The 14601-nt window shown below is 34.4% G+C and overlaps 10 protein-coding genes and 1 pseudogene across 11 annotated transcripts, besides 3 other annotated features; 6 read left to right on the top strand and 5 right to left on the bottom strand.

Annotated features, from left to right (window-relative positions):
• Positions 1-792: part of a mobile genetic element that runs on past the window's edge.
• Positions 793-14601: part of a mobile genetic element that runs on past the window's edge.
• Positions 1428-1955, bottom strand: TVAGG3_0528070 (protein of unknown function, DUF4107 family; the record flags this gene model as incomplete). Its single annotated transcript, XM_001301767.1, has 1 exon — positions 1428-1955. One exon carries the CDS (start codon positions 1953-1955, stop codon positions 1428-1430), a length of 528 nt encoding a protein of 175 aa, XP_001301768.1.
• Positions 2181-3062, bottom strand: TVAGG3_0528060 (uncharacterized protein; the record flags this gene model as incomplete). Its single annotated transcript, XM_001301766.2, has 1 exon — positions 2181-3062. The coding sequence occupies one exon, from the start codon at positions 3060-3062 to the stop codon at positions 2181-2183; it is 882 nt and encodes a 293-aa protein (XP_001301767.2).
• On the top strand, positions 3079-3966 carry TVAGG3_0528050 (protein of unknown function, DUF4106 family; the record flags this gene model as incomplete). The annotated part of the gene is made up of 1 exon (XM_001301765.2): positions 3079-3966. The coding sequence occupies one exon, from the start codon at positions 3079-3081 to the stop codon at positions 3964-3966; it is 888 nt and encodes a 295-aa protein (XP_001301766.2).
• On the bottom strand, positions 4002-4355 carry TVAGG3_0528040 (uncharacterized protein; the record flags this gene model as incomplete). The annotated part of the gene is made up of 1 exon (XM_001301764.1): positions 4002-4355. The coding sequence occupies one exon, from the start codon at positions 4353-4355 to the stop codon at positions 4002-4004; it is 354 nt and encodes a 117-aa protein (XP_001301765.1).
• Positions 4390-5010, top strand: TVAGG3_0528030 (uncharacterized protein; the record flags this gene model as incomplete). The annotated part of the gene is made up of 1 exon (XM_051237523.1): positions 4390-5010. The coding sequence occupies one exon, from the start codon at positions 4390-4392 to the stop codon at positions 5008-5010; it is 621 nt and encodes a 206-aa protein (XP_051095347.1).
• TVAGG3_0528020 (uncharacterized protein) lies at positions 5277-6029 on the bottom strand (the record flags this gene model as incomplete). Its single annotated transcript, XM_051237522.1, has 1 exon — positions 5277-6029. One exon carries the CDS (start codon positions 6027-6029, stop codon positions 5277-5279), a length of 753 nt encoding a protein of 250 aa, XP_051095346.1.
• Positions 8543-8932, top strand: TVAGG3_0528010 (keratin-associated protein family; the record flags this gene model as incomplete). The annotated part of the gene is made up of 1 exon (XM_001284154.2): positions 8543-8932. The coding sequence occupies one exon, from the start codon at positions 8543-8545 to the stop codon at positions 8930-8932; it is 390 nt and encodes a 129-aa protein (XP_001284155.2).
• TVAGG3_0528000 (uncharacterized protein) lies at positions 10291-10953 on the top strand (the record flags this gene model as incomplete). Its single annotated transcript, XM_051237521.1, has 1 exon — positions 10291-10953. One exon carries the CDS (start codon positions 10291-10293, stop codon positions 10951-10953), a length of 663 nt encoding a protein of 220 aa, XP_051095345.1.
• TVAGG3_0527990 (organellar and viral DNA polymerase type B) lies at positions 11119-12057 on the top strand (the record flags this gene model as incomplete). The annotated part of the gene is made up of 1 exon (XM_001316553.2): positions 11119-12057. The coding sequence occupies one exon, from the start codon at positions 11119-11121 to the stop codon at positions 12055-12057; it is 939 nt and encodes a 312-aa protein (XP_001316588.2).
• Positions 12578-13880: a mobile genetic element.
• TVAGG3_0527980 lies at positions 12658-13784 on the bottom strand (annotated as a pseudogene). The gene has a single exon. A coding segment is annotated over exon 1 (1127 nt).
• On the top strand, positions 13882-14490 carry TVAGG3_0527960 (KilA, N-terminal/APSES-type HTH, DNA-binding family; the record flags this gene model as incomplete). The annotated part of the gene is made up of 1 exon (XM_051237520.1): positions 13882-14490. One exon carries the CDS (start codon positions 13882-13884, stop codon positions 14488-14490), a length of 609 nt encoding a protein of 202 aa, XP_051095344.1.

The following is a 14601-nucleotide window of genomic DNA, read 5'->3' as shown; positions in this document are numbered from 1 at the left end:
GCAGAAAGTTATAGAGTTTATGCTCTCAAGGTGAAAAGCCTTCATTTAAGAACAGCTATTCTAACGCATATCCTCAAAAGCTAACGGATGGGGAAGTGGATGATATGAATGACAGCAAAAATATTAACAGAAATGGCGACAGAGATGCATGAAATTTGTTTACCATCAGTCAATTGAAGGTTAAACTTTAAAACAATGTTGGTCGTTCCCATGGAATATTTTTGACTTTAATGGTATTAGTCATGATATGAATCTCAAGGTATGAACGAGGAGAGATGAGAGACTTATATGCTTCCCAAATTTCTTCAAAAGGTAATGTTATACCTGACTGTTTCCAAATGAGTTCAATATCATAACGTGAGAAACCTTGAAAGATAACGAAGTCAGTTATGAGACGTTTTATGTTTAAAGCAAGAAAACGCCATGTTTGCATAAGTATTGCTACAGTTAAATGGTAATGTCTGACTTTAGTTATGATGTTAGCTAATGGTGAGTCAGACTTTGACACTAAACCTTTTCCGGCGAAGTCGTCGCAAACGCGCAGAGTGTTTGAAGGATATTTTTTGAAGGGGTATTTTGAAAGTTTTGATAGAATGTAGTTTGTAAGTCGTTTCATATCGTAAACTCCTGAGTACTGACGTAAGTGGTGTTTGTCAATAATTCTTTCCATCTCCTCAGAGGTCTTTTGCATTCCTGACTGTATGAACTCTACGATAGCATAATATTTCCCCTTACGTCGAATGTAACGTTGAAGAAATTCAATGAGTTCACTGTCTGGAACTTTAACGACAGAAGTTAGTAAAACTATGTTGGGTACGGAGGCACTGCGCGCCTCCTTACTCATTATATGTGAATTTGACACTTTACGAAACCGCTAACGTATATTTTACAACATGAACGCAAAAACTAACTTAACCTTAACTATTTACAAAGCCGCCAACTATTTCACCTCACTAACGAACTCACTAATGAAAAAATAAACGTTCTCATAAATTTTCTTCAATATCTTCATCGTCAATGTTAACTCTATTGTAGTCATACTTGAAGTCATAAAGTTTCTCAAGTTTTGAAATGCATAGTCTTGTTAACTTACCTTCAGCATCATAAGTTTTTATAAAACTACCATGACAATCTTTATACACAGTCAGTGTATAGTCAACTGGTCTAGGATGAAGTGTAAAGAACATGTTATACTCAGGAAGGAAGAATAAATGTTTAAATGTATGTTTGTTATATGTTTTGATTTGTATGAGTTGCTTTTGTTCTGTCATTTATATAAAAATAAAATAAAAAATAATTTTAAAAAATAAACTTAAAAATAAATGATATCACCACCCTCACACGTATGAAAACATAGCACAAAAATAAATTTAGGGTAAAAGGTTAGATCTAACCCGATTTCTAACCTCTTTTCTACCCTGTTGAATTCATTGCTTTATAACTCTCTTCCTTGGTTTCTTTTTAGTTGCTTTCTTAACATCTGTCTCCAACTTGACTGTCTTTCTTCTTCGTCCGTAATGATACCAATTACTTCCACCAGTCAATGGGTCAAATGGTCTTTCGTAAGGGTTTCCATACATTCCATAGGGACCATACGGAAGAACTACTAGTGGAGAAGAAACATTTTCTTTAGTTCCATCGACTCTATTTAAATGCATTGTTTCACCTTTCATCTGGTCATTAAAGTCTTTTGCGTGTTTTGCAAACTCATCGTCCTTTTCTAAAGCATTTTCTGACTCAGTCGCAACCAAATTGGATGCTTTATTTATGAGCCCTATTTTATTTAATCTTAACTTCTTTGCAACCCAGCCTCCAATCTTTCCTTTATTTGCATCTAATGTCTTTGAAACCCTTCCTCCACTCATTTTATTTACTGCGTCATAAGCTCCAAGTGCTTTTGCTCCAAATGCTAATGCTTTTGTTCCCATTGCGCCTAAAGCTGCCCAAGCTACCATTTACACCATATTAAAACCATCTCTCTTCAATATTATCTCATAAAAGTTCTCGTTACTGGAGAACGTCAATGAAACATAAACGTTCTCATGGGCTTCGTCCTTATCGCTTTGCGGTCTATCTAACTTATTTCTTATATCATCGATACGCTTCAAAATGTCTGAACAATTGCTAACATCTTCTACAACAGTTATTTCATCATGAATGACCTTCAAGAACAAGCTCATTTAATATGCTATTAAAATCATCTCAATAATGAGTCCATCCTTTCCGTCTTTGGGTAGCACAACATCTTTCATTGAAGAAGGTTCGACAAGTCTTATGTTAAACTTACTGACAAAGTTTGTTATACTATAATGCTTCGGCGGCGAATACATATAGTTTGAAAGACATAATATAGATTCTTCAGCAAATTCACTTATACTGGATTTTATAACAATGTTTTCACGAGACCAAATGCCACCAATTGAAATACTTGTAAGCAATCCTGCTGAACCTTCTACTGTAAACGTCGATGGTAACATTCCACGAAGGTCATCTATTGACATCTTTGAGTCACTGAATTTAAATATTTTCTTAAAGCAATCGTCATTATCTAACCATGCAATAGCTTTGAAGTTTTCATTCGAATATACATCTGCTTCATTAAATGTAAAACCTGACTTCTTTGCAGAGACGACTTTAAAATCTATTGAGTTTGTTTCAAAATTATATGCTATGGTAACTTCTAAAGGTAATGGATGTCCTTCCGCAGTAAGTTGTTCTCTCACTACCGTTTGAAGCTTTGTGTTAAAAACTTTCATGTCATCTCCTGTGTCTAGGTTCACATACACAGCAACAGGAAAACTATCTTGCTTCTTTGTTTCATCATTATACCTCAAAACATTAAAGTTCTTCAATAATATTGTCCTTCCTGCTGGAATACTTCGAACCTGTCTGATTTCAATAGCTTTCTCACCTCCTACATACTCTACCCAGTGTCTTGGATATTCATAAGTATACTGACTTTCTTGAATTTTGGTAGGTTTCATCATAACATGTTCATAGTATATCTTTATACTCTTGTCAGTTAGACTCGGTGCTATGTTCTGAATATTTCTGACTTGCATTTTTAATGGAGATAAAATGAAGCATTTAATACATGATGTAGATGAAGACATGAATGAAACTACAGACAAACTTAACTCTTCTCTTATTCTTCCTTTCAGTAAGGACTATGAGTTCTGTTCAAATGGTGTTTATTTCTATTGTGGAAAGATGGGTTCAGGAAAGACATTTAATCTCATTCGTCATATTCTTATAACAGAACGTTTAGGAAATGACTCATATTATGACCAAATCATTATATCAGCAACTTCAGACTCTATGGACTCAACAGCGAAAACATTTATGTCAAAAGTTCAAGCCTCTGTCGTTAAAGTTCCAGATAGCGAACTCATTGAATTTCTTCAACGTTACATTCGACGTAAGAGGAAATATTATGCTATCGTAGAGTTCATACAGTCAGGAATGCAAAAGACTTCTGAGGAGATGGAAAGAATTATTGACAAACACCACTTACGTCAGTACTCAGGAGTTTACGATATGAAACGACTTACAAACTACATTCTATCAAAACTTTCAAAATACCCCTTCAAAAAATATCCTTCAAACACTCTGCGCGTTTGCGACGACTTCGCCGGAAAAGGTTTAGTGTCAAAGTCTGACTCACCATTAGCTAACATCATAACTAAAGTCAGACATTACCATTTAACTGTAGCAATACTTATGCAAACATGGCGTTTTCTTGCTTTAAACATAAAACGTCTCATAACTGACTTCGTTATCTTTCAAGGTTTCTCACGTTATGATATTGAACTCATTTGGAAACAGTCAGGTATAACATTACCTTTTGAAGAAATTTGGGAAGCATATAAGTCTCTCATCTCTCCTCGTTCATACCTTGAGATTCATATCATGACTAATACCATTAAAGTCAAAAATATTCCATGGGAACGACCAACATTGTTTTAAAGTTTAACCTTCAATTGACTGATGGTAAACAAATTTCATGCATCTCTGTCGCCATTTCTGTTAATATTTTTGCTGTCATTCATATCATCCACTTCCCCATCCGTTAGCTTTTGAGGATATGCGTTAGAATAGCTGTTCTTAAATGAAGGCTTTTCACCTTTGAGAGCATAAACTCTATAACTTTCTGCATACTTTATGTTTGAACCTCCTGAGCCATCATTGACATAAAATTTTATAGGCTTCCACCCTTTGTTCATGTTCCTGCTTCTTCCCTTAGCTCTTTTGTTCAGTAGTTCTACATCTTTATACACAGCTCCTGTCTCAGTGAATTCAACAATATTTTCATTCGTTAGCTTTACATTCAAACCCTTGTCGAGTATATTGTTCATTTCCTACATATAAAAGGTTTTTATTCTATATGAAATGAGAAGCAAATCCATCTTAGCTGGTGCCGTTAATGTTCCAATTGAACCAACATCAAATGTTGACTCACGAACGACAAACAATATTGTCATAAAGAACTATAGTTCGGAGTGTTTGAAAGAAAAAGAACCAGATCTTAAGTCGGTGAATTTAAACACAGCTTCAAACGCTAACGCTAACGCTACATCAGATGTTAAGTTAGAGTATCCACCACTGGACCAAGTTCTTTCAAGAGAAGCCAACGACAATCCTTACACAAATGTTCAAACAAATCCTTCAGATAACGTAGACCATTACCTTCTTCAGTTATACCAAACAATTTTACTCAAAGACGATAAGAAGCTTTTGACAAATCTTATAAGCAAGAACCAAATAATTCTAACAAAGGAGGACCTTGAAAATGTTATATCACGAATAACAGGGAAACAATGTGTCATTGACTATCTCGACCCTGAAATCGAATGCTGTGGTCAAACGCCAATATTCATGAAAATAGGTAACATCCGCATCATTGAAACACCAGGAACTACAGGAGTTGAGTTTAAGTATAGATATTCGAACGAGTATACAAAACTATCTACTGACTATAAGCTTTGTTTGAAATATGTTTTAGTAAATTAAAGCAGTCAGGACCTTCGGTCTTGGCGCTTTGTGCCGTCAGTCAAAAAAATTTCAAGTTAGCAATTTGTAATATCTATCCAAAACTTCTTCAACAGTATCGAACTCATCTTCATAATGCAAACCTAATCTTATTGACTTGGTGCAGTTTTCACTAACACAATATTTTTCTGTTCTCTTGACTGACATAACTAACTCATTTGTTTCATCAAACAGCAACAACCAAAGTTCATGACCTAATACATAACATTCATACTTTATATTTTTAACTATGAGTTCTCTTGTAAGCTGTTGCATTTAATATTATCTAAAAAGTCTACTTCAACAGTCATTCGCACTGGTGCCTTCAGTTCTACAGGCTCTCCTTGAAAGTCAACAAGTCTGAATTGCATGTCTTTCAAATTATGAGGACTAATGCGAACCCATTTACCTAAATGAGTTGCTATGACAGGAACGTTTGGAATGAACATTGAATTTACTTCATAACAGAAAGACTTATATTCTACTGAACCTTTACTATTAACTCCTGAAATACCTGTGACATTAGCTATTTTTGACTCAATGTACAAACAATTGCCATAACATACATATGGAACAGATTTCATCTCAATCGTTTTGTCAACACTTTTCAAAGGAAATGTCATATGGTATGCTCCCAGAAGCAATTGAACTCTATGACTCATTCTTGGTATCTTAAACTCTTTCTCGCTGCTGAACTTCAATGTTCCCTCAGAAGAGAGTTCGACATCTATGTTGTCAATAGTTTCTTCATTTATGAGAGTATCTATGACTCCAGCAATTTTATCTATTCTATACCCAGCTCTGTTAGGAAATGTTATAACACTTCTTTTGTCATCTATTTCAATCTCTATGAAATATGTTTCATCTGTTATGACAAAAGTTGCGATAGTATTGAAGTCAACAACTCTGAAAGCAAGCGCTTCATTCTGAAGACCTAAGTTTGTTTGTAGTTTTACTATTCCGTATTCATTCGGGTCTGTACTTTGCAAATAGAACAACATTTTATTCTCATTAAAATATGACTATTGCTGCATATGCGTATGAAACAAATGAAGCAAGAAGAGCACATGAACTAGTAAATGAAAACTCAACTTTCACAGTGGAAGGTAACAATTTAGTCATTGACGATGGAAAAACTAAAAAAGTCATTGATTTCGATACTTTTAACACTTATGACCCATTCATTACAATAAGTAAAGTTCCTATCATAAATGATGGAACGATGCAATATATAAATTCTACAGTAGATGCCTCATTAGTGAAAGTATTAAATGTTCTCATTGAATTGTTAAAGAGCTTTCGATTTGACGACAACATTAAATGCTTAAAGAATTTAGTCATGAATGAGAAACAAATTCTCGGCGTTGCTGGTAGCAGTAATGATGTACACCTTATGACATTAGAATATTATAACGAACATAAAGATGAACTGAAAGGAGAGAAGGGTGACACTGGAGCTCAAGGACCACAAGGACCACAAGGAATACAAGGAATACAAGGACCTCAAGGCGAAAACGGTTTGGATGGTGAAGATGGAAAGGATGGAAAAACTGCTAAATCATGGATATGGAACCTTATAAATACTGGTTTAACAGCTGGTTCATATGGAGTTCTTCAATACCAAATCGGAAAGATATGGGCGGTACTTGGTGAAGAAGCTTTAGATGACGTTAAAAATGCTTTGAACTTCATTTCAAATGGTTCGTATACTATTAAAACTTTATCTGGTTGGATGCAAGAAACAAGGAGTCAAATAGATACTGTAAGACGTATAGCAAACAATGCACGTACGGGATTGGATACTTTACGAGAAGCACAAAATACACTAAAGGAAGCAAATGATATTCTTGGATCAGTATCAGACATGCATGAAGATTGGCTTAAAGGTATTGACAAATCTTTAAAAAATCACAGTCAGTCTATTGCTGACTACAAGAAAAGTATAGATTTTTTACATAGTGCTATGGACGTACATGATGGAAGCATAAGGAACTTACTTAATGCTAACAATAACTTACCAGGAACTATTAAAGCATTTATAAAGTCCTTTGTAAAACCTGGTGCTCTAACATTTAGGTCTTTGAGAGCAAGAGCATTGAAGTCAAGAGATGCAGAAACTCCAACAGAACCTACAGAAGGAACTGAAACAACAGAAACTCCAGAAGAACCACCAAAACCAACAGCTAATGAAATATTGTTCGAATATTTTCCAAGGTACTCTGTTCTCATTGCATACATTCAAGAAATACTTAAGAAAGCAGACTTGACTTTAGGAGATGATGAAAGTTCTGTATATCTTTCGTTCCAGTTTCAAATAGCAGAACTTTTGAGACAGATATGCTTAATGTATGACAACATCTCTGATTTCACAAGATATGATGACGACCATGACCCCGAACACGGTGAAGAAGAAGTTTTACAAACATCCATTAAGACAGGAAAGGTTTTAACACAAAGTCTCATTATTGACACCGAAGATGGCGAAGTGGACGTTCTTCAAGAGCTGAAGAAAAATACTTCTTCGGGAGGTGGTGGTAGGCATGAACTTGAAATAAATGAGATAGAAGAGAAATTAGCCGAAAAAGCAGATAAAAACCATGTTCATTATATAAGTTCAGACGAACAAATTATAACGGACTACCACGGATATTTAATACAGGATGAACAAATAAGCACTGAAGATGTTAATGAAAGAAGATATAAATACATTCGTGCTAAAGGTTATGACATACGCTGTACTGTACAGTATGACACAGGTAAAGCATCAGAAGCATTTGGTTATAACAATGAAATTTATGCTTCATACTTCTTTGTTAACGGTGTATTAGTTGAACCAAGATTTACTTTGAGAGTTAAGGCAAAAATAACTTTTGAAGATGCTATTAAAAGTAAAGCTGACAAAGATGAACTTGACGCAACGAACAAAGTTTTGAAATCTCATAAACACAATATCTCCGATATAAATGAACTTCAAGCTACATTAAATAGTAAAGCTGACAAGAACCATACACATGAATCCTTCACTACTGTTAGAGCAGACGACATAATATTGAACTATACCCTTGGTTCAAGTGCACCTTTAGAGAATCCAAGTACAAGCGTAAAAGATACTCTTAATAGTTTAAATAGTAAATGTATGAACATTGAAGGTCATGTCAGAAACTTTGAAACATATGAACTACCAGCAATGTTAGATAAGAAAGCAGATAAAGAACATACACATAACTCCTTCTCAACTGTTGCTATAGAAAGTATTGAAGGAACTGTTGGCGGAACTGGTGGAGATTCTTTATATTATAAACCTCCTAACTTTCCACAAGGTTTAATATCGAATGAAAACATAACAACGAAGAAAGACATTAGCTGTAAAAATGTTTATGTCATGGATGATGAAAACAATGTTAAATTTTCTGTTCAAAATTTATATGATAAGAAAGCAGACAAAACAGAGCTTCAAACATTAAAGACTGAAATACTTCAAACATTATATCCTATAGGCTCTATTTATACATCAATGAACTCAACAAATCCAGCAAGTGTTTTAGGTTTTGGTACTTGGCAGCAGATTGTAGATAAATTCTTATACTGTGCTAACTCTTCAAAGCAAACAGGAGGCTCAAAGAAAATTAAAGAAGCAAACTTACCTGCGCACACTCATACAGGAACTACAAACTTTTCTGGCGACCATAGCCACTCATTAAGAGACCACCCATTATACAACTCAGACTATAAAGCTGGCAATGATGTTTTATCTCCATCTTATAACAATTCAGCAAAAAAGACTTTTCGACCAACTGAACCAGGAGGAAATCATGTCCATACTTTCACAACAAATCCAACAGGCTCGGGTGAAGATTATATGCCACCATTTATGACTGTATTCGCATGGTACCGCGTTCATTGAACGCGCTTGAGCCTGCTTTGCAGGCTTACCGTCTTGAATAAAATCTTTAACTTTACATAAATGAGCTTGAAAGAAGTATTCGAACAACATCCATGGAGGTCATTTAAGAAGTTCAATGAAGCAGCAAAAAGTTGGGGATTTACTAACAGAGCTGAGGTTAAAAAGTTCTTTGACAAAAATGTTGTACATCAAACAAAAATAAACCCTTACGACTACTTTTTACCAATTTACTCCAACACTCCTGACGCATACCAATTTGACACTCTCATTCAAAGCAGAAAAGGAGGACATAAACCATTCCTCATCTTCATAAATGTTAACACTCGTAAAGCATATGCATATCCAATGAAAAATAAAGGAACTCGTGAAGTGTTAAGAGTTTTACAAAAGTTTGTAGCAGAACATAGCCCAAGTACTTTAACATCAGACCAAGACAGTGCATACCTCAGCAATGAAATCACAGAATTTCTCATTAAGCATAACATAACTCACTACACTACTGAAGACCATAACCATAACATACTCGGCATTATAAACCGCTTCATAAGAACGCTCAGAGATTTAAACCAAGAGCGAGACTTTACCGAAAAAACAATGAAACATTTTCTCGAAGTATATAATTCCTCAACACATTCTACAACAGGACATACACCAAATTCAATGACACAACAACAAGAAGAAAAGTATATACAAAAGAAACGAAGCCAAACACAAAATATCAGAAATTCAACACAATTTACACTCATTCCTGGTACAAAAGTTCGTGTAGTTCTTGACGACAAACCGTTGACAAAGAAACGTTTAAGGTTAAGTCGAAATTATTATATCGTAGACTCTACGCAAGGTAATGGATATCTTATAAAAGCTGCTGACGACTCCATTGCATTTTACCCTCGTCATAAATTAGTTGAAAGTAGTAATGGCAAACTTGCTGAAACCATTGACGAAGCAAAGCGAGGAGTGGTTATTGAAATACTTGGCTACAACATAAACGATGACACTTATAAAGTAAGATATGAAGGAGGCGTTGAAGATGTTATACCATCTAAGAACTTGAGAGAGTCGAAGCCAACACATCTGGGACCATTAGAGCGGGAGTACTGGAAAGACAAAAATAAGCCAGAAAGAATAAGAAAATTCTTCTAAACTTTTTCATTAGATGTAAATCAGACATGAACGAGAACAGTCATGATATCATTAATGGTACCATTTATTTACACCAAAAATAATTTTTAGGGTAGATGGGTATATCTAACCTCATTTCTACCCTCATGAATTTTCATGAATTTCCTTAAGATAGAAAAAATAAAGTTAGTTTTATTTTTATTTATTTTTTTATTTTGTATGTAAGAACAGAAATGTCAGTCGAAGCAAAAACATTCACTAACAAATATAATGGCGAAACATTCACAAAAGGCACTTATAACGGTATTGAAGTCTTACGTAGAGACAAGGATGGTTACATTAATGCAACAAAGATGTGTCAGCAGTTTAGGAAAGACTTTAGAAAGTTGTTGGAAAATAAGTCCTGGGAAGAGTATTATAAGGCGTTTTGTGAAGAATATAGCAACAGTCCGAATTCCGGCGGTTGCTTTTTATACAAAATTCATGCAGGAATTCCTGATGAAATCAAACAGGTTAGAGGAACGTATGTAGACCCAAGACTTATAAACTATATAGCAATGTGGGCTTCTCCAAAATATTGCATAGCAGTTGGAAAAATTATGGACTCCATAGACAAGAAAGTTCATGAGAAATTAGATGAAGAAAAACTCGAAGATACAGTAGAGAATGCAAAACATTTGTTTGAAGAAGAAGTTAGAAAAATGCATGAAAAACAATTAGAACATGAACGTGAGATATGTTATGGTTATAGAGATTCTCCATACGAACTAGACCAATGGGAACAAGAAGATTTAAAGAGAGAATTTAGAGAATATGAACTCGCTAAGATAGCATTAGAAGCTGCAGAAAAGAAGTTAAAAGTTTGGGGTCGTTTTGTACAAAAATATTGTGAGTAAATGAACTCATTATTTTTTTGTCATAAATGACCAAAAAATAATGTTTAGGGTAGATGGTTAGATCTAACCCGATTTCTACCCTCATGAATTTTCATGAATTTCCTTAAGATAGAAAAAATAAAGTTAGTTTTATTTTTATTTATTTTTTTATTTTGTATAAAAGATATGATTTCAACAATCGGCACAACAACAATTCAAACAACAGCACCAAACTCGTTAGTCATGAATCCAACATCTATGTTAGTAGAGATGAAAAGCTTCATTCCTTCTTCATTTACTTTCGAAACAGAAATACAAAGAATAAAGCAGGAACTTTTAACAAGTAATTTAGACTGTACCGCACAGGATGAAGAAAATGAAGAATATCTTTATGACATGCAGGACATTATTGACCATTTACCCAAATTGCCTGAAATCCAACAACAAAAGCTCACTATTCCTGAATTCGATGAAATAGAAGTGAAACCAACTGACTCAGTAGAAATAAAGAAGTTCATACGAAAGGTAAATTATGAGTTTCTAGGATATCATTGCAACCATAAAGTTATGGACAAAGATTGCGACATGGTATATAAGAACATCTCTGACATATATAAATCGGGGGAGTTTAAGACATATGACAACTTTGTTTCATTAGTTGCAAAATGTGTATGGCAGATAAGAGATAAAGATAGAAGAGGTAAGGTATGGAATGAACAGATAAAACCAACTGCTTCAGATTTAAAGAAAACCATTGACGCCTTAGTTGTTTTAGCAGGTAAGGTTTCAGAATATAACGCAAAAATGAATCCGCAATGTTCTAAATGTAAAGCAGCAATGAGGAAATATAACTATTCAGTAAAAGAGATAGAACGTATGAGAAACGACCATGCAGACTTAAAGAAAGAAGCAGAGAAGCCGGTAGAAAATAAAATGGACATGTTAGCATTTCTGAACAAAAACTATCCAACTGCTGACGATTTCCTTCTATCTGACGTCAAGAAGAAGTATAAAGAAACTTTCGGCATTGTTAAAATTTTTGATATCCTCAGCGAAGAAATAGAAGCTACAAAACTGTTTAGAATCTCACGAATTCATAACGTTTACCATGTAAAACGGTTATAAATAATGAGGGTAGAAATGAGGTTAGATATCGGGTTAGATCTAACCATCTACCCTAAAAATTATTTTTGGTGTAAATTTCATTAACTGACTGACTGACGGCACAAAGTGGCTTAACGAAAACATTAATATATAAAATTCATGAGGGTAGAAATGAGGGTAGATATCGGGTTAGATCTAACCATCTACCCTAAAATATATTTTTATTGAATTCAGCACAAAAATAATGAATTTCATTAAGACAGAAAAAATAAAGTTAGTTTTTATTTTTTCGAATTTTTTATTTTGTATGTAAAGACAGTAATGTCAACATCAGAGAACACAACAACTGCTATCGTTCATGAAGCCATAAATGAAGAATACGAGTACATACAGTATAACAAACAGTTACGTCTCATTCGTTCAGTCAAAGATGACATGTACCAAATGCAAAGTATAATGAATGCTCTTCGTTCTACAAAGCAAGCATATCATTGGTTTGAAAACCAACAGACAAAAGAACTTTTAGAAGAATTTTCTCATATAGGGTGTCCAAAGGTGTGTTTAGCACAAACCTGAATACTGCGAATAGAAATAAACAAGTTACATATATATAAAGTTTATTTAAATATAATCACCATTGGATTCAATCACGCGTTCGCAGCGATCGATCCAGGCTTGAAAGACACGCTTTAAATCATCATGAGAAAATTGCTCAAATTGCTCTCTTACAAAATTTTCAAGATCATCTGGACTCGCGAATTCGCGTCCTTCAGCTCTCTTTTTTAGCGTGCCGAATAAATAAAAGTCAGAGGGTGCAATATCAGGTGAATAAATTGGGTTTGGAACAACTTTGACATTGTTTTCCACCAAGTAATTCATTACCTTATGACTTTTGTGAACTCTTGAATTATCAAAATGAATTGCAAACTTTTGTTTTTGTTGTTTGGATTTCTCAAACTCATCAGAATTGATAATTTGAGTAAGAACATTGTCAATTAGATACTGAGCATTCATCGTATTAGGTTTTTGAAGAATATCAATTGCGATGATGTCATTCACGCCCCAAAAAACCGACAACATCATCATTGGTGTGTCAATTTTTTTCTTTGGGAATGTTTGCGGATTTTCATCCTTCGGGATCCACATGATTTTGGCTTCTGTTGCATATTGAAACCAAGACTCGTCCCCTGTTACTAAAAAGCGAAACTTCTTGGATTGATACGCACCCAATATAGAGAGGAGCTCTTTCGAAGATTGGACTCTAGATTTTTTTTGAACTGAATTAAGGTTGTGCGGAACCCAACGTGTATACGCTAGTTTGTAGTTCAAATAATTGTGCAGATAATAATTGACTGTTGTACGTGGTATCTTTGTCATCTCCTCTATCCTTCTGAGTGATGCTCTTGGGTCTTCATCTAGCGCTTGAAGAATTGCTTTGATTTTTCTTTGATCCGGCGATTTTTTGTCAATTTTTATGATGGGCGCCTTTTTGTTCATGAAGTGATACATCCTAACATGATACGTTACAGTGGAATAGCTAGGAGCATCCATACCGAAGCATTTTACCAATGTCTCGTAGATTTTTTACAGTCTTTGCATTTTTTTGCAAGAGCGAGGATGTTTTCTTTATGATTCATTAAAAAAATGAAAAAAATCCCGCCAAAATTTCCCGCGAAACCGCCTCTTGTCTCAAAATTCATTTTATATCCCGGCATGGCGCCAAAATACAACATACTCATCATATACATATATTCATATTTTTTATTATATATTTATAATCAGCATATATCTCCTTTAATAGTCTCATATAGAGCGCTGTGCTAAACGCACCTTTGGACACCCTATATGATTGCTTCCCTCGGAAAACCGGGGGAAGAGATTCCGTATGAAAATCGCAAGAATTTGGCTCCTGGTTTGAAAGGTTATTATGTTCATAGACTTTTAGTAAATGCTGTAGCAATGTGGGCTTCACCTCGTTATGCTTGTTATATTTTCATGATGTTAGATGAACTATATAAAGCAGAACGTGGAGAGATGGAAAAGAAACTTCATGCAAAAGATGAAGTCATTGAATCCAAAGACAAAAGCATTCAGAAAAGAATACCGCGTTCAGTACCAAAAGGAAAGGAAAAGAGTTATAAGTATATGATATATACTGAAGAGTTGGAGAAAGAAGAAGACAGTGACATGGTTATGTTGCATTTAGTCAGAAGAAACAACAAAAGCTTTTACGACCTTGCTAAGATTTACAAATCTGACAGAAATTGGTTCTATCGCGAAAACTTACCGATTTCAATGACACCGAATGAACAAATAAAGGAAATTGTCAAAAATACTCTTCCTCAAACACACTATGACATCAAAGGTTGCACAATACTTACATTCAAAGAAGACTTAACATTACTGAAGGAAAAAATAACAGAATATTTCGATAACTTCAAAGAGGAAGAATAAAAAAAATCTAAGCTAATTTTATTTTTTTTATAAAATTTTATCTCATATGAAAGAACATGAATTTAGAATATTCGGAACTCATGACAGAAGAAGAGAACGAACAACATGCAA

The sequence above is a fragment of the Trichomonas vaginalis genome, chromosome II (genome assembly GCF_026262505.1).
Source record: "Trichomonas vaginalis G3 chromosome II, whole genome shotgun sequence".
Lineage (NCBI taxonomy): Eukaryota > Parabasalia > Trichomonadida > Trichomonadidae > Trichomonas > Trichomonas vaginalis.
Note: the sequence above shows the minus strand (reverse complement) of the source record. Positions and strands in the feature narration are given on the sequence as shown.